Source organism: Drosophila albomicans, chromosome 2L, assembly GCF_009650485.2.
Source record: "Drosophila albomicans strain 15112-1751.03 chromosome 2L, ASM965048v2, whole genome shotgun sequence".
In the NCBI taxonomy this organism is placed as follows: Eukaryota; Metazoa; Arthropoda; class Insecta; order Diptera; family Drosophilidae; genus Drosophila; species Drosophila albomicans.
Genome location: NC_047628.2, coordinates 3,408,639 through 3,427,430, shown reverse-complemented (window position 1 = coordinate 3,427,430; position 18,792 = coordinate 3,408,639). Strand labels below are relative to the sequence as shown.

The window sequence follows — 18,792 nt, the reverse complement described above, 5'->3', positions numbered from 1 at the left end:
CCTTTCTTTTTTCAGCCTCTTTCCGGTCGGTCTGCAGTGTGTAAGTTTCTAAACATTTTGTGCACAAAATGAATTTTTAAACATCAACTCAATGAACAGTTTTTACGGACTCTTAAGTGCGGTATTTGCGTGCCATAATATTGATTTATTTATGCATGTATTTATTTTGCAACATTTTTGTTTGTGTATGATAAATACACATATTTGAAGGAACCTTAAATTGAGTTTGTTTACATTTATGAAAATTTTGAGTGCAAATTGTATGAAATTCTCAATTGATGCAACAATCGTCTGCATGCATTTTTTTCATAAATTCCTGATGTTTTTGTGAATACGTTGTTTACTGACATAAACGATTTGTTATTTGCAGTGTCGTCAAAATGCGAACGATCAACTCGAATCAGTGTGTCAAGATCCCCAAGGATATTAAAGCCTCAGTGAAGGCCCGTGTTGTTACAATCACCGGCACCAGAGGTACGCTGAAGCGCAGCTTCAAGCACCTTGCTCTGGACATGTACATGTCCGACAAGCGTACTCTGAAAGTTGAGAAATGGTTTGGCACCAAGAAGGAACTCGCTGCTGTGCGCACAGTGTGCAGTCACATTGAGAACATGATCAAGGGTAAGTATATTTTGGGAGTCTCACGTAATTCATTAAATTAATTACACTTCTTGTAGGTGTGACATTTGGCTTCCAGTACAAAATGCGTGCTGTGTACGCTCATTTCCCCATCAACTGCGTGACATCCGAGCAAAACACAGTCATCGAGATCCGTAACTTCTTGGGCGAGAAGTACATTCGACGCGTTGAGATGGCTCCCGGTGTGACAGTTGTCAACTCGACGGCCCAAAGGATGAGCTTATCGTTGAGGGCAACGACATCGAGGCTGTGTCTGGCTCAGCAGCTCTTATCCAGCAGTCGACCACCGTAAAAAACAAGGATATCCGAAAATTCTTGGATGGTCTGTACGTGTCGGAAAAGACGACCGTCGTGAAAACTGAAGCTTAGTGTTGGGATACATTTTGCTTCATATGAAAGTTTTAATAATAAATGAAATTGCTGGTAACAACTTTAAAACAACAATCAGTCGTGTATTTTGTATTCAATTAAATTTCCGCTGTAAACCAGAATTCATTTTAACTGAATCTAGTAAAAAACAAAAACCTCCAATGTAGGGCAATATTCAAATACTGACACATGATAACAGCTTTTAAAATTAGTGGTAGCTGCAACTACTTCTACCTTGATTATTTAAAAATTGTCTAAATATCTGACGGCAAGCAGACACGCATAAATAATTATTTTTATTGCGGGAGGCTGCAATTTTCACAGAAAAATAAACATAACTTGTAATGAAATTGTTTCAAGTTGTTAAAAAAAAATAAGAAAGATACAATTGGGTGTGTTCGACTGTGAAATACCCGCAAATCAAATTAATATACCACAAAAATACTTAAACTTAAGTATAGTATATTAATACAGCACTACAATTAAAATATACCTGATTGTCAGCCAAAGTAACTCCTAGGCTGTAGGCATTTTCCCCATCCAAAAGTTTTTCTTTAATATCTTCCAAATTTTTTATCTGATCGCAAAGAGACTTTCAGGAATCATAAAGCCTATACATATATGGACAGACGGGCATGACATCAATAATATATATACTTTATAGGGTTGGAGATGCCTCCTCCTTCTGTTACATACATTTCCTGTCGTCAGAAAGTTATAATGCAGGTATAATAACAAACTGCAAATAAGCTAGTTACAAACCAATATTTATTTTCGAAATCAGTTGAATGATTCCATTTAATTGAATGATCAATCAGCTGTCACTGAAAAAAACTACAATGCAATGCAAATAAGCGGCAATAAAAATATCAAATATCATATTAATCTTTATTATACATGTTAAGTATTCAGTATGTACGATAAGATTTAAATATTAAAACATTTATGATAGTCAAGTTTTACAAGAAAAACAGTTGGTTTTCTAAGCCCGAAGACGGTGCACGGTGAATACTCTCAGCTATCAAAAATGCTAGCTTATGAGCATATTGACAAACTGCAGGGACTCGGCAAGTTCCAGACCAATTGTAGTACATATGTGTCATTTTGTACGTGAGTATTTGTATCTTATCAGCATTCAGACCCATGCTGTCGTGCAAAACATTGTAGTTCGTTGGAGAAACGGTACCTTGTTTTATGGCCTGCGAAACCAAATAGAAATCAAACGCTCGGGCAAAGTGATAACATCATCGACTATTGTTCCAGGTTCGGGATTGCGCTTATTCACAAAGTAACGTGTGTTAATTCTTTTTGTTACAACAATAAATGCCAAATTGCAACCTTTCTCTCTTCCGCCGATTTATAGATCTCGTCCAGTCGAGTTTTGAGGAATTTCACCTCAATATTGAATACTTGATTTAGCTGACCATCACCTACACCGTCGCGGAAAAAGAGAATGCGGTCGGGCAAACTCCCATGATGCTCACGATATGCCTTTAGTGCACATGTCATATTCATTAATATTTGATTAGACAGTTCCTGACCCTTCATATGTTCAGTAACTGAAGAGAAATAACGTGTGGAGGACTTCATATCCATAGTAGCTACAAAAGCGCCATATGACTTGTTTTTGTTTTTGGACGAGTGGCATACATCAAATCCAACGGTCATCAATCCATTTATAGGAAGCTCTATCATCCATGGAGCACCCATTAGTTTGGCATTCATTTGTATTACAACTTTGGTTGCAATCGACATTAGACCGCTTGATCTATCCGGGCGCGGTGCAATTGTTTTAAGTGTTACTACTTGAGAAGGTACTGGACGATCAACACACGTTCGTTTCTTAATGCAACTATATCTGCGAACACAAAATACCACGGTAATTTAAATGTATTAGTAATTCGTGAACAATTATTCAAACTTACTTCTCTTCGTTAGGAGACTTTATGACAATCATTACAATTTGTGGATCTTTAGCGGCAGCACTATCGATCGCTTGCGAATAAGTCCCATTGCGATCATCCGAAATTTCTTCACTGTAAGAGTAAAAATGATACAATATAAGGATAAATACGCGAGTAACAAATTAGAACATACAATCTGGGTTCGCTCATACGAAGTTTCATGCCTCCAGATGCCTGCATACACAGCTTCACAAACTGTTGTACTTCATGCTTTGACCGACTTGGTGTTATGACATACCAACGTTTTATGTCTACGTTTGTAAACATAGCGTCTTTACGACATTCGTATGTCCAATCAGCGCGGGCATCGCATAAAAAAGCGCCTTTGACCTCCAAATACAATCTTCTGTGGCGGCAGAACTCGGGCACGTATCTCAACAAGAGCAGAATCCAGTTCAACATTCCACGACTTCAACATATTAACACTACTTTCCGATTTCTGCAGACGCTGATTAAATGCACGCAACCTATCAATTCGACGATCGGGAGCAATTCTAGTATGCTCGCCCATTGCCTTCATTAGTTGGAAGTCAGATCGCATACCGTCAGTTAAACCAGTAGCTCGAGCCAATTCAGGAATTAACATTATCAATTGATCAGCACCTCCACGAATATTTTTCTCACTTGGACGGACACTACGAGTGGTTGCTTATGGTCTCGAATGATTATGTTGTAGCGCTTTGTAATTATAGAATCAAAAAGTTTTAAATTCTTACACTCTTATATTTGTAATCTTTCAAACTTACTTTCTTATAATATTCAACATACGATATTTCTCCATCCTTGGTACTGAATGTAGACATCGGGGATGACTCAAAAGCGACATCATCTACTCTATATGTTTTATTGTTGTAGTCCGTCAAAACAATCATGCCTATAAATGAAATAATTTTAGTTTAGCGTGATATTTTTGATTACAAATAATAACATCTTACCTATAATTTCACGTTTAAAGGCACCCTGAAAATCATCATTTTCTCGAATGTTTTTCGACAAAATTTGATACAAAGTATCCGTTCTCATGACTTTGTGAGCGATTTCAGTGCATAAGAGAAAATCAGATTCATGTTGACGAATTGAAGTTATATACCCCGGCCATAATTCCATTCGATGCTTACTATCCAATACAATCTACAAAATTTTATAACATATGTATTTAAAAAATATATCAAAAAATTACACATTTTTATTGCTTACCTTGGCTTGCGGGTCAAAATAATTGCGAGACACTATTTGAAGTTGCAGGCCTTCCATAGCACGACGCAAAATCAAGTTAAGAACTTGTAACTGCTGAGGATCCATTGCCTCAACAATACCCACACTCCTTATTTTAATGCTTATATTCTCTCCTGAACGACTCTTTGTCAAGAGATCCAAAGCATATGGACTATTAGGTGTGTCCTTGAACTTGGTGGTGCAGAACAACACTGATCCATCAAAAATATAGCCGCCTAATATATTACTGTGCTCTCTCAATAAGCCCTGACGTAGAAATGTATTATCAACATCGGGCGAGAAATCAACACGGTACTGATAAAGCGACCAATTGGGACGCTTAAGAAATTTGAAGTAATTTGTTTGAACAGTGATTGGTTTGCCTGTAGTACCCATTTTAGTAAGCAGACCACTGGGACGAGATCGCACAATTTCGGTAATTAATCGTCGTCCACGAACCGATCCACGAGTGTCACCTACTTATTGAAAATATTGATTATTAATTCCTTGGATTACAATTTTATATTTCATGTATTTATATATTAATTTACCCTCAGCAGCCCCAGTAACGCCTTGAGTAGCTGGGTTACTCATGGGCCGCCTAGCCTCAGCTTGCTCCGGTACTGGTGCATGACCCTGAAAAAAAATAATTTAGATGATAGTAGTCAGTTTTACATGTATTTATGTATTATTCTTTGAAAATTATAAGTATGCATGATAATCTAATAGTTTATAGTCATATTTAGTGAAAATTATTCCTCCGTTGAACAGACCGAGTCGCATGATTGTCCACTCAACGGCGTGCGTATTCTTAAGAATGCATTTTGTAATCTCATGAGTTTTTTGTAATTTCATAAAAATTAAGTAACTTATTCTATTGCACTACAGATATACAGTGACATACTAAAGTATTAGAACACTAAATTTAAACTGTTACTCCGCAGTACTTATGCAGTAATCGCGAAAGTTCCTTTTAAAATTTTTTTTTTTTTTTTTAATTTATTTTATTATTTTAGTTGGTGAAATAAATACAGTAAAAACTAATAATTGTAGCATCCAGCAATAGCATACAAACTAAATATTACAAAAATTATTCATCTAATATTTGGATTTGAATTACACGATCAGCACAAAAATTGAGCACATCTAGCATCACACAAAAATTTGTAAGGCTGAGCACAATTTCTCAAATACAGTCACATATCGTCCCACACTCACAATGGATGCACCGAAACATATATGTATGTGTGTATAACAGAAGTCTCATATTTAAGACTAATTATAAAACAGCTTCTTTAGACAATTTTCAACAACAACAAACAACTTCTTCAATAAACTTACTAAAAGCGTAAAATACTTTTTTTAATGTTTTTCAATTTTAATAATTATGTACTATATAAACAGAACTAATTAAAAATGTTAAGTTTTACTTGTATGCTCATTCTTATTTGAACTTTACATTAAATTGCGATTAGTTTTTGAATACACTGCACGAAGTAAACGGTTTCTGGTGTAAATTTAAACATGCACATAAATACGTATGCATATACATATACTACATATTAAAGAATTCCGTAGGTTTGCGGATAATTCATATTTAACTGCGTCCAAGCTCATATACGCATGAAACCATTTCAATTTATTTTGTTTTGCACTAGCACCGTAATTCGCCGTTACTTTTCGTTTTTATCTCTCAACTATACATTCATAAATGCAAAAGTATACATGTATGTATAAATGCAAAAGTATACATGTATGTATGTACATGCTTTGTACTTTTGGATTCATCATTCTATTTTCTTCACCTTAGTACAATTAAAAAAAATGCTGTAGCGTTACAATTCGCCATTATTTTTCGTTGTTCATCTCTCCACTACACATTAATAAATTGTCCCATTTTCTTCATCTTCGTATCGAAGGAATAACAAACAAAACTCTGTATTTTAGTGTGTGTGTGTAGGGACTAGCATGAGTTCGTTCAATTATTTCAGCACAAGTCAATTTAAATTTAATGACATTAAAATGTGCATTCAAAGTAAGTTATTTGAATAAATTAAATAAAAATAAAATGTACTGTATATTTACCAGTTGAGGAACCAGGCCCCTTGACAATTCCTCGTTAGGTTTTTTTCCCCGTCCTCGACCACGTGAATGTCCTGAATTAGCTGGTAAATTATTCATATTTGTTTTTTCAAAAATCACAAAACTTCTTTACACCTCGAAAGATTACAATTGAATGGCTCCAATTACTCGTTACTTACGAATGACACAAGTTTGTATCGATAACATAGTGATGACATATTTTTCAAAGATAATTATGCCTACAGAGCTTCCAAAAAAATATTCATTTTGGGAGTAGGGCTGCTGGAAAATATGTTACAATAGATTTTATCGACTGTAATCATTTTTATGGGTAAATGGTCGTTTCCATACATTCCGTACATGCGAACCAAGCAAAAGTAGTTTTCATGACAAAGCATCTAAACACAGAGATTCCCAAAATATTATTTTAATCCAAAAAAATTTCCACTTTTATAGAATTTTTTTTATCTATTTTGTACAAAAGTTTATAGAAGATGATGCAGGGGAATATATCTCCTAACAAAAGATTTCGTACAAAAGTTTAAGGAAGGCGATATAGAGGAATATATCCCCTAAGAAAAGGTTTCGCTTTGTCTAACACGCTTTCTTTGAAATTCGAATATCTAAGTGTTGAATTTCAATGCTTATAAGTAAAACGATGCATGCAATATTTCAAATTTTTGTGACTTCATTTCAAAGCAGAAACTTTCGTTTCTACGCGAATCTTTTTTCGAACAAAGTACTTTTTTTTATTGCCATCTTATCATTTAAAAAATTAAAATTGTTGGCGAGGTCTTAAATGAATGAAAATGAGCTGCAGAATTAATATGGGAATCTGCCCGAAACTCAATAAATTTTAACTTTAAAACTATTCCAAATTAAAACTTCTGCATCTTTGAAAGGAAGCAAAAAATAAATCGAATTGGAAAGACATAAGGAAATGCTCATTGCTTCCAGTGCAGGATTATTTTTTTTACTGTTAATTTTCGCTGGTTTATTTTCGTTTTTTCGACGATATTTTTCCAGTTTATTTGTTTATTCGCGCATTAACATCTGTTGGTGAAATGCGACTTTAATATAATATCATAGAACCGCACCATTCTAGCAGATACGCTTGGTGTAAACTACTAAGAATCACAAAAACTTGTGCAATTAAAATGCAGTAAACCTTTATAAGGATGATGTCAAGCAAAGCGAGAAGATGTCAGAGTGACAGCTTTGCGAGAAGCGAGCTATATTGCTCTGTTCGTTCTGAGCGAGTTGAAACGAGAAAGTGGGTTGCGAACAGTATATGTGTGTATATGAGCAATGTAATATTATTATTTTTTATTCCCCCTACTCATAGGGTATTACTTTGAACCTGCAGGAAATGTAATGCGCCATGGGCGCCTGTTCGTCCGTATGAGTCCCTAGATCTCAGAGACCATTTGAGTCAGATATTTTTTTTCGACAGCAGTTGTTATTTTTGCACGCAGATCAAGTTTATTTCAAATTTTTGCCACACCCACTTCCGCCCTCTCAAATCGAAAAATACGATTCGAGGAAGCGTCATATTAAAGTTAATTACGATTTACATACGAATGTATGTAACTATGGTTTTTATGGCTACTAATTTGGTTGCGATCAGATTAAAATTGTAAAAGTTATTTGGGAAATAATTGTATACGGCAGGAAGCTTGCCATGGTTAAGAATCTGGTATATTTTGCCATGGTTAAGAATCTTGTATATTTTTACTTTTTTATATTTTTAATTTACTAGGATATTTAGACACTAAAATATTATTTTGGTATGAACATTAGGTATTTTTATACCCGCTACCCATACGATAGAGGGGTATTATAACTTTGTGGGAGAGACGATCTAGTCATGTCCGCCTGTCTGTCTGTCCGTATGAACACCTGGATCTCAGAGACTATAAGAGATAGAGCTATAGTTTTCGACAGCATTTGTTATGTTTGCACGCAGATTAAGTTTGTTTTCAAATTTTTGCCATTCATGATTTCTGAAAATTTGGTTGCGATCAGATAAAAAACTGTCGAAGTTATTAAAGAAATACTCTTGTATTCGTAAAAAAATGCCTACTTACTAAGGGTCGGAGTTGCTTTGGCTGACAATCTGGTATGTTTTGCAGTCTATAGCATAAAGCAGCATAGCTCAGTGTAGTACCATATCAATATACCCAAATATACATACATTTTTGTATAGCGGGTATCTCACAGTCGATCACACTCGACTGTGGCTTTCTTACTTAATTAATAATACTAATTTGATTTTATTAAAATTGATAGCGGGTATCGAACACACTCTTCTTCTTGTTGTATTATTAAAATTTAAATAAATAATACAAAAATGGGCACAAGACTTGCTTCTATATTTTTGCAGTTTTCTTTAAGGCATTATTCAATGTTTTTTTTTTTTTTTAAAAAAAAGGTTTCATATTAACTTTACAATGTAAATTTTGCATTATCAAAATAATATAGTTTGATCTGTACTATCTCTTTCCGTTTAGATTTTCCACACAACCTTACAATATTGATTTACCATTAAATGGGATTTGAAGCCAGAATTTTATTATTTATTAAATTTCAGCATCTTTGTTCTTTCCGTTTGGGCTGTGCATTTATAAATATAGTAATATCGGATGACCCAAGCCTAGTATGTTAAAATTGCAAATTTTATGAAATTCTCAATTGATGCAACAATCGGCTGCATGCAATTTTTTCATAAATTGCTTTGTTTGTTATTTGCAGTGTCGTCAAAATGCCAACGATCAACTCTATCTAGTCTGTCAAGATCCCCAAGGATATCAAAGCCTCAGTGAATCAATCAATCACAATCACCGGCTTCAGCGCATCTTCAAACACCTTGCTCTAAACATGTCCATGTCCGACAAGCGTACTCTGAAAGTTGAGAAATGGTTTGGCACCAAGAAGGAACTCGCTGTGCGCACAGTGTGCAGTCACATTGAGAACATGAAAAAGAGTAAGTATATTTTGGGAGTCTCACGTAATTCATGGCTTCCGGTGTGACGATTGTCAACTCGACAGCCCAAAAGGATGAGCTTATCGTTGAGGGCAACGACATCGAGGCTATGTCTGGGTCAGCAGCTCCTGTCCAGCAGTCGACCACCGTGAAAAACAAGGATATACATAAATTCTTGGATGGTCTGTACGACCGTTGTGAAGACAGAAGTTTAGTGTTGTGATACATTTAGCTTCATATGAAAGTTTTAATAATAAATGAAATTGCTGGTAACAACTTTAAAACATCAATCAATCGGCGAGGGTGAAAATATCTTTACATATTGACATTAATTTTCTTCGGCATTTCAATTGTATTGCTAACACAAGAACCAATTTTCCTCTACTTGTAATGTTATGCCGGTGTACGAAAATGGTATTTTATTGTTGAATGTTCCTTTTCTTATGATAGTATTAAACATACGTAAACCAGAATTAATTTTAACTGAATCTAGTCATATTTGGACCTTGACGTATTAACGGCAGTACCATCAAGTGGCCCAGCGATACCAAGCACGGGCTTGCTGACGCGCGGACAAAACAAAATAAATTTGTGAACAGCATGCATTAATCGAAAACCGTGAATAAATATTAAAATACGCTGAACAGCAAATTAAATACACTAGTAATACTATATTAATAGGGAAGCAAAATATGTTAGGAATATGTAAAGGAAGATAAAAACAATTAAATACTTGATAAATCTGCTAATACTATAATAAGGTTTTAAGCAGAGGAATAGATTTACTGAAGCAAACTACGTTATTGAGATTATTATAATTCACACTCAGAATACGGAGGGGATTATGGCAAGCAATGTTAGTAGTTCTACGTGAAATAAGAAGAGGAAGAAAATTCCTAGTGACCCTGACCGGAATCGTAAAACTAATTTGACTTAACAGCTCCAAAAAGTCTATTTCACTATTAATTAGTCTCTGAATGAAAATAGCACCTTGCATAGTTCTACGGTCGGAAAAAGTAGGAAGGTTTACTAATAAAAGTCTCTAACGATAAGGTGGTAATCTAATATTACTATATATTAGGGTTGCAATTTAAACTACGAAGAGAAAATATTAAAAATTGTTTCTGCACCAACTCAATCCTATCTTGGTAAACCCTATACTAGGGATTCCAGACAAGAGATCCGCACTCAAGGATAGGACGAACCAGTGAGACGAACAAAGTTTAAGTAATGTAGGGATCGTTGAATTCTTTCGACCAGCGTTTTATAAATCCGAGATTTACAACAGACAGAATATGTTTACCAAATTTAAGTTTTGCATCAAGCAGAACACCTAAGTCATTCACAGACTCAATTCGCTCTAGAGGAGTATCATATAAAACATAGTTATTTACCTGGGAAGAACCCCTACAGATGATCATAAGCTTACATTTATTGCAATTGATATGTAATATATTTACTCTGCACCAAGATTCTAGACGATTAAGGTCACATTGCCAACAGTGAGCTGGCATGACTATCATTAAATGTCAGGCAAAGCTTAACGTCATCAGCGTACATAAGTACACGGGAATGCTTTATAACAGAAGGAAGATCATTTATAAACAAAGTGGACAATAGAGAATCCAAATGACTACCCTGGGGCACCCCAGAAGAAAATTGGACACATTTATATACAAAGCCATTAATAATAATCACTCAATAATGTTATGAGGAAACCCTAAGAGATTAAGTCTATACAGTAAGAGGTGAAGATTTACTGAGTCAAAAGCCTTACTAAAATCGGTGTAAATGATATCTCATCCTTTAATTACAATAGAGGAGAACTCCAATAAGTTAGTAGATGTGGACCTAGATTTCATAAACCCATGTTGGTAAGATGAAATTATAAATTTACACAAATGTTGCAGTTGAGAAGTTATGGTTTTTTTTTAATGCTTTCGGAATCGCAGACATTTTAGATATACCGCGATAATTTTTAAACTTTAGATTTGTTCCCTTTTTTTTAGGATATGTTATTTTTCACAGATTTTTGCAAAAGTGCATGAGTTAACTGATAATTCAAACAATTTAAGAATCGGTTTACAGATACTACCAGCACAATACTTTAGCACACAACTAGGCACTCCATCCGGGCCTGCCGAAAAAACAGATTTTTTAGCCAATAGTCCCGTTAAAATAGAGCTTTCAGATATTCAAGGACCAAAAATACAAATAGATGAATTTACCTGAGAAGGATATGAGAAGGAATTATGAAAACTTTGAACAGAATATGACGTTTAGAAAAAGTCAGTAAATAAATCGGCAATACCAAGACCATTATTTAGGGAAAACATTAATTTAATACCATTTCCGGAAAACAATTAAATCGGCAATACCATACAACTGATACTCCGAAAAGACTATCAAAGACTAAATAAAACATGGCGAAATGCCATGAAATAGCAGCAATATTGAAATCGCCAAGGGCTATAAAGTAATCTCGATCAGAAAGCATGTTAGAAATGTTATTAATTATAGCATAATAAGCTATATACAGAGCATCATCTGAAGCAGGGGAATATACGAACAAAAAATAACAATGTTAAAACTAACTCAATATCAGAAGTGTGATCTATCAAATGTGATGTACTGCAGTTAAACCCCACCACCACGACGTAGCTTGCGATCACGTCTGTATAAGGAAAATCTACTAAATCAAGAATGTCATTCCTTAACCATGTTTCAGTAAAGGCAATGAAATTGAAAGGGAAATATATATATATAAATATAAGTTTACTGAAAATGCCTTTTACATTCCGATAGCCAAGAAGTAAAGAGGATGTTAGTTTTTTGAACTGACAAACATAGATGAAGGCTTCGAATTATTAGAATTAGAATTATTGCTACTATTAGGAAAAGAAACCGGAGGATCGATTTTTCTTTTTAGCAACAAATTCTTTGACTAATAGGTCTTCCGGCCAAAATTCTTTACTGCACATCATGCTAAGTTGTTCAGCAGGACAACTTATTTAACTTATTTTAAAAGATGAAATTTGTCCACCTTAACACTGAATTGAGACATGGACATGGTTTTTTTTTACTTGATACTACCGTTTAAACAGATTTTTGTCGCAAGGCTTGCCCCTGATACGACATCTGATGATGTTCGGGCTTATATAAGCCTTGAGACAAAAATCTGTTTAAGCGGTGGTATCGAGTAAAAAACAATAACACGCATAATTATTTTTATTGCGGAGGCTGCAATTTTCACAGAAAAATAAACATAACTTGTAATGTAATTGTTTCAAGTTGTTAAAAAATACAAGAAAGCTACAATTGAGTGTGAAATACCCGCAACCCATTTTGAATAAAAGCATATTATTGTGGTTTTAATTTTAAAATATATATCAAATTAATATACCACAAAAATACTTAAAATTAGGTATATTAATACAGTACTACATTCAAAATATACCTTAAAGTGAAAATATACCAGTTTTGTCAGCCAAAGTAACTCCTAGGATGTAGGCATTTACCCCAAACAAAAGTTTTTCTTTAATATCTTCCAAATTTTTTATCTGATCGCAAACAAACTTTCAGGAATCATAGACTAATGATATTATTGTGTACACCAAAATTCTCTAGCTATAAAATTACACTTATTACTCGATTTTTGTCGATTTGCGGCCTGTAAACATAACGGCTGCTATCGAAAAACAATTATATCTCCATCTCTTATAGTCTCTTAGATCTAGGTCTTCATACAGAAGGTCGGACAGACGGGCATATCGTCTTAGCTGCTGAAACTGATCAATAATATATATACTTTATAGGGTTGGAGATGCCTCCTTCTGTTACATACATTTCCTGCCGGCAGAAAGTTATAATGCAGGTATAATAACAAACTGCAAATAAGCTAGTTACAAACCAATATTTATTTTCGATCAGTTGAATGATTCCATTTAATTGAAAGATCAATCAGCTGTCACTGAAAAAAACTACAATGCAATGCAAATAAGCGGCAATAAAAATATCAAATATCATATTAATCTTTATTATACATTTTAAGTATTCAGTATGTACGATAAGATTTAAATATTAAAACATTTATGATAGTCAAGTTTTACAAGAAAAACAGTTGGTTTTCTAAGCCCGAAGACGGTGCACGGTGAATACTCTCAGCTATCAAAAATGCTAGCTTATGAGCATATTGACAAACTGCAGGGACTCGGCAAGTTCCAGACCAATTGTAGTACATATGTGTCATTTTGTACGTGAGTATTTGTATCTTATCAGCATTCAGACCCATGCTGTCGTGCAAAACATTGTAGTTCGTTGGAGAAACGGTACCTTGTTTTATGGCCTGCGAAACCAAATAAAAATCATAACGCTCGGCAAAGTGATAACATCATCGACTATTGTTCCAGGTTCGGGATTGCGCTTATTCACAAAGTAACGTGTGTTAATTCTTTTTGTTACAACAATAAATGCCAAATTGCAACCTTTCTCTCTTCCCGCCCGATTTATAGATCTCGTCCAGTCGAGTTTTGAGGAATTTCACCTCAATATTGAATACTTGATTTAGCTGACCATCACCTACACCGTCGCGGAAAAAGAGAATGCGGTCGGGCAAACTCCCATGATGCTCACGATATGCCTTTAGTGCACATGTCATATTCATTAATATTTGATTAGACAGTTCCTGACCCTTCATATGTTCAGTAACTGAAGAGAAATAACGTGTGGAGGACTTCATATCCATAGTAGCTACAAAAGCGCCATATGACTTGTTTTTGTTTTTGGACGAGTGGCATACATCAAATCCAACGGTCATCAATCCATTTATAGGAAGCTCTATCATCCATGGAGCACCCATTAGTTTGGCATTCATTTGTATTACAACTTTGGTTGCAATCGACATTAGACCGCTTGATCTATCCGGGCGCGGTGCAATTGTTTTAAGTGTTACTACTTGAGAGGGTACTGGACGATCAACACACGTTCGTTTCTTAATGCAACTATATCTGCGAACACAAAATACCACGGTAATTTAAATGTATTAGTAATTCGTGAACAATTATTCAAACTTACTTCTCTTCGTTAGGAGACTTTATGACAATCATTACAATTTGTGGATCTTTAGCGGCAGCACTATCGATCGCTTGCGAATAAGTCCCATTGCGATCATCCGAAATTTCTTCACTGTAAGAGTAAAAATAATACAATATAAGGATAAATACGCGAGTAACAAATTAGAACATACTATCTGGGTTCGCTCATACGAAGTTTCATGCCTCCAGATGCCTGCATACACAGCTTCACAAACTGTTGTACTTCATGCTTTGACCGACTTGGTGTTATGACATACCAACGTTTTATGTCTACGTTTGTAAACATAGCGTCTTTACGACATTCGTATGTCCAATCAGCGCGGGCATCGCATAAAAAGCGCCTTTGACCTCCAAATACAATCTTCTGTGGCGGCAGAACTCGGGCACGTATCTCAACAAGAGCAGAATCCAATTCAACATTCCACGACTTCAACATATTAACACTACTTTCCGATTTCTGCAGACGCTGATTAAATGCACGCAACCTATCAATTCGACGATCGGGAGCAATTCTAGTATGCTCGCCCATTGCCTTCATTAGTTGGAAGTCAGATCGCATGCCGTCAGTTTAAACCAGTAGCTCGAGCCAATTCAGGAATTAACATTATCAATTGATCAGCACCTCCACGAATATTTTTCTCACTTGGACGGGACACTACGAGTGGTTGCTTATGGTCTCGAATGATTATGTTGTAGCGCTTTGTAATTATAGAATCAAAAAGTTTTAAATTCTTACACTCTTATATTTGTAATCTTTCAACTTACTTTCTTATAATATTCAACATACGATATTTCTCCATCCTCCTTGGTACTGAATGTAGACATCGGGGATGACTCAAAAGCGACATCATCTACTCTATATGTTTTATTGTTGTAGTCCGTCAATACTATCATGCCTATAAATGAAATAATTTTAGTTTAGCGTGATATTATTGATTACAAATAATAACATCTTACCTATAATTTCACGTTTAAAGGCACCCTGATAATCATCATTTTCTCGAATGTTTTTCGACAAAATTTGATACAAAGTATCCGTTCTCATGACTTTGTGAGCGATTTCAGTGCATAAGAGAAAATCAGATTCATGTTGACGAATTGAAGTTATATACCCCGGCCATAATTCCATTCGATGCTTACTATCCAATACAATCTACAAAATTTTATAACATATGTATTTAAAATATATATCCAAAAATTACACATTTTTATTGCTTACCTTGGCTTGCGGGTCAAAATAATTGCGAGACACTATTTGAAGTTGCAGGCCTTCCATAGCACGACGCAAAATCAAGTTAAGAACTTGTAACTGCTGAGGATCCATTGCCTCAACAATACCCACACTCCTTATTTTAATGCTTATATTCTCTCCTGAACGACTCTTTGTCAAGAGATCCAAAACATATGGACATATTAGGTGTGTCCTTGAACTTGGTGGTGCAGAACAACACTGATCCATCAAAAATATAGCCGCCTAATATATTACTGTGCTCTCTCAATAAGCCCTGACGTAGAAATGTATTATCAACATCGGGCGAGAAATCAACACGGTACTGATAAAGCGACCAATTGGGACGCTTAAGAAATTTGAAGTAATTTGTTTGAACAGTGATTGGTTTGCCTGTAGTACCCATTTTAGTAAGCAGACCACTGGGACGAGATCGCACAATTTCGGTAATTAATCGTCGTCCACGCACCGATCCACGAGTGTCACCTACTTATTGAAAATATTGATTATTAATTCCTTGGATTACAATTTTTATATTTCATGTATTTATATATTAATTTACCCTCAGCAGCCCAGTAACGCCTTGAGTAGCTGGGTTACTCATGGGCCGCCTAGCCTCAGCTTGCTGCGGTACTGGTGCATGACCCTGAAAAAAAAATAATTTAGATAATAGTCAGTTTTACATGTATTTATGTATTATTCTTTTAAAATTATAAGTATGCATGATAATCTAATAGTTTAAGTCATATTTAGTGAAAATTATTCCTCCGTTGAACAGTCGAGGACCGAGTCGCATGATTGTCCACTCAACGGCGTGCGTATTCTTAAGAATGCATTTTGTAATCTCATGAGTTTTTTGTAATTTCATAAAAATTAAGTAAGTAACTTATTCTATTGCACTACAGATATACAGTGACATACTAAAGTATTAGAACACTAAATTTAAACTGTTACTCCGCAGTACTTATGCAGTAATCGCGAAAGTTCCTTTTAAATTTTTTGTTTTTTTTTTTTTTTTTAAATTTATTTTATTATTTTAGTCGGTGAAATAAATATAGTAGAAACTAATAATTGTAGCATCCAGCAATAGCATACAAACTAAATATAACAAAAATTATTCATCTAATATTTGGATTTGAATTACACGATCAGCACAAAAATTGAGCACATCTAGCATCATCACACAAAAATTTGTAAGGCTGAGCACAATTTCTCAAATACAGTCACATATCGTCCCACACTCACAATGGATGCACAGAAACATATATGTATGTGTGTATAACAGAAGTCTCATATTTAAGACTAATTATAAAACAGCTTCTTTAGACAATTTTCAACAACAACAAACAACTTCTTCAATAAACTTACTAAAAGCGTAAAATACTTTTTTTAATGTTTTTCAATTTTAATAATTATGTACTATATAAACAGAACTAATTAAAAATGTTAAGTTTTACTTTTATGCTCATTCTTATTTGAACTTTACATTAAATTGCGATTAGTTTTTGAATACACTGCACGAAGTAAACGGTTTCTGGTGTAAATTTAAACATGCACATAAATACGTATGCATATATGTACATATACTACATATTAAAGAATTCCGTAGGTTTGCGGATAATTCATATTTAACTACGTCCAAGCTCATATACGCATGAAACCATTTCAATTTATTTTGTTTTGCACTAGCACCGTAATTCGCCGTTATTTTTCGTTTTTATCTCTCAACTATACATTCATAAATGCAAAAGTATACATATATGTATAAATGCAAAAGTATACATGCTTTGTACTTTTGGATTCATCATTCTATTTTCTTCACCTTAGTACAATTAAAAAAAATGCTGTAGCGTTACAATTCGCCATTATTTTTCGTTGTTCATCTCTCCACTACACATTAATAAATTGTCCCATTTTCTTCATCTTCGTATCGAAGGAATAACAAACAAAACTCTGTATTTTAGTGTGTGTGTGCATTCAAAGTAAATTATTTGAATAAATTAAATAAAAATAAAAAAATGTACTGTATATTTACCAGTTGAGGAACCAGGCCCCTTGACAATTCTTCGTTAGGTTTTTTTTCCCCGTCCTCGACCACGTGAATGTCCTGAATTAGCTGGTAAATTATTCATATTTATTTTTTCAAAAATCACAAAACTTCTTTACACCTCGAAAGATTACAATTGAATGGCTCCAATTATTCGTTACTTACGAATGACACAACTTTGTATCGATAACATAGTGATGACATATTTTTCAAAGATAATTATGCCTACAGAGCTTCCAAAAAAATATTCATTTTGGTAGTAAGGCTGCTGGAAAATATGTTACAATAGATTTTATCGACTGTAATCATTTTTATGGGTAAATGGTCGTTTCCAAGATAATAACAAAAATCGAAATTATTTATGTGCATGCGAACCAAGCAAAAGTAGTTTTCATGACAAAGCATCTAAACGCAGAGAAACCCAAAATATTATTCTAATCCGAAAAAATTTCTACTTTTATAGAATTTTTTTTTTTTTTGATCTTTTTTTGTACAAAAGTTTATAGAAGATGATCCAGGGGAATATATCTCCTAACAAAAGATTTCGTACAAAAGTTTAAGGAAGGCGATATAGGGGAATATATCGCCTAAGAAAAGGTTTCGCTTTGTCTAACACGCTTTCTTTGAAATTCGCATATCTAAGTGTTGAATTTCAATGCTTATAAGTAAAACGATGCATGCAATATTTCAAATTTTTGTGACTTCATTTCAAAGCAGAAACTTCCGTTTTTATGCGAGCGAATCTTTTTTCGAACAAAGTGCTTTTTTTATTGCCATCTTATCATTTAAAATATTAAAGTTGTTGGCGAGGTCTTAAATAAATGAAAATGAGCTGCAGAATTAATATGGCAAATTTCCCGAAACTCAATAAATTTTAGCTTTAAAACTATTCCAAATTAAAACTTCTGAATTGCAATACTTTGAAAGGAAGCAAAAAATAAATTGAATTGGATAGACATAAGGAAATGCTTATTGCTTCCAGTGTAGGATTATTTTGTATACTGCTAATTTTCGCTAATTTATTTTGGCGACGATATTTTTCCATGTGCTTGAGTTTATTTGTTTATTCGCGCATTAACATCTGTTGGTAAAACGCGACTTTAATATAATATCATAGAACTGCACCATTCTAGCAGATACGCTTGGTGTAAACTACTAAGAATCACAAAAAC

General features: G+C 34.3%; 1 protein-coding gene and 3 pseudogenes across 1 annotated transcript; 2 read left to right on the top strand and 2 right to left on the bottom strand.

Annotated features, from left to right (window-relative positions):
• The first annotated feature begins 370 nt into the window (after positions 1-370).
• LOC117565190 (60S ribosomal protein L9-like) lies at positions 371-1,083 on the top strand. The gene is given in 3 exon segments (XM_034244194.2): positions 371-621; positions 678-845; positions 848-1,083. Coding segments are annotated over 3 exon segments (570 nt in total). The 5' UTR covers positions 371-380; the 3' UTR covers positions 1,009-1,083.
• An 831-nt stretch (positions 1,084-1,914) lies between these two features.
• On the bottom strand, positions 1,915-6,429 carry LOC117565192 (protein aubergine-like; annotated as a pseudogene).
• Positions 6,430-9,030: 2,601 nt separating this feature from the next.
• On the top strand, positions 9,031-9,538 carry LOC117565047 (60S ribosomal protein L9-like; annotated as a pseudogene).
• Positions 9,539-13,267: 3,729 nt separating this feature from the next.
• On the bottom strand, positions 13,268-17,732 carry LOC117565045 (protein aubergine-like; annotated as a pseudogene).
• Between the last annotated feature and the right edge of the window lie 1,060 nt (positions 17,733-18,792).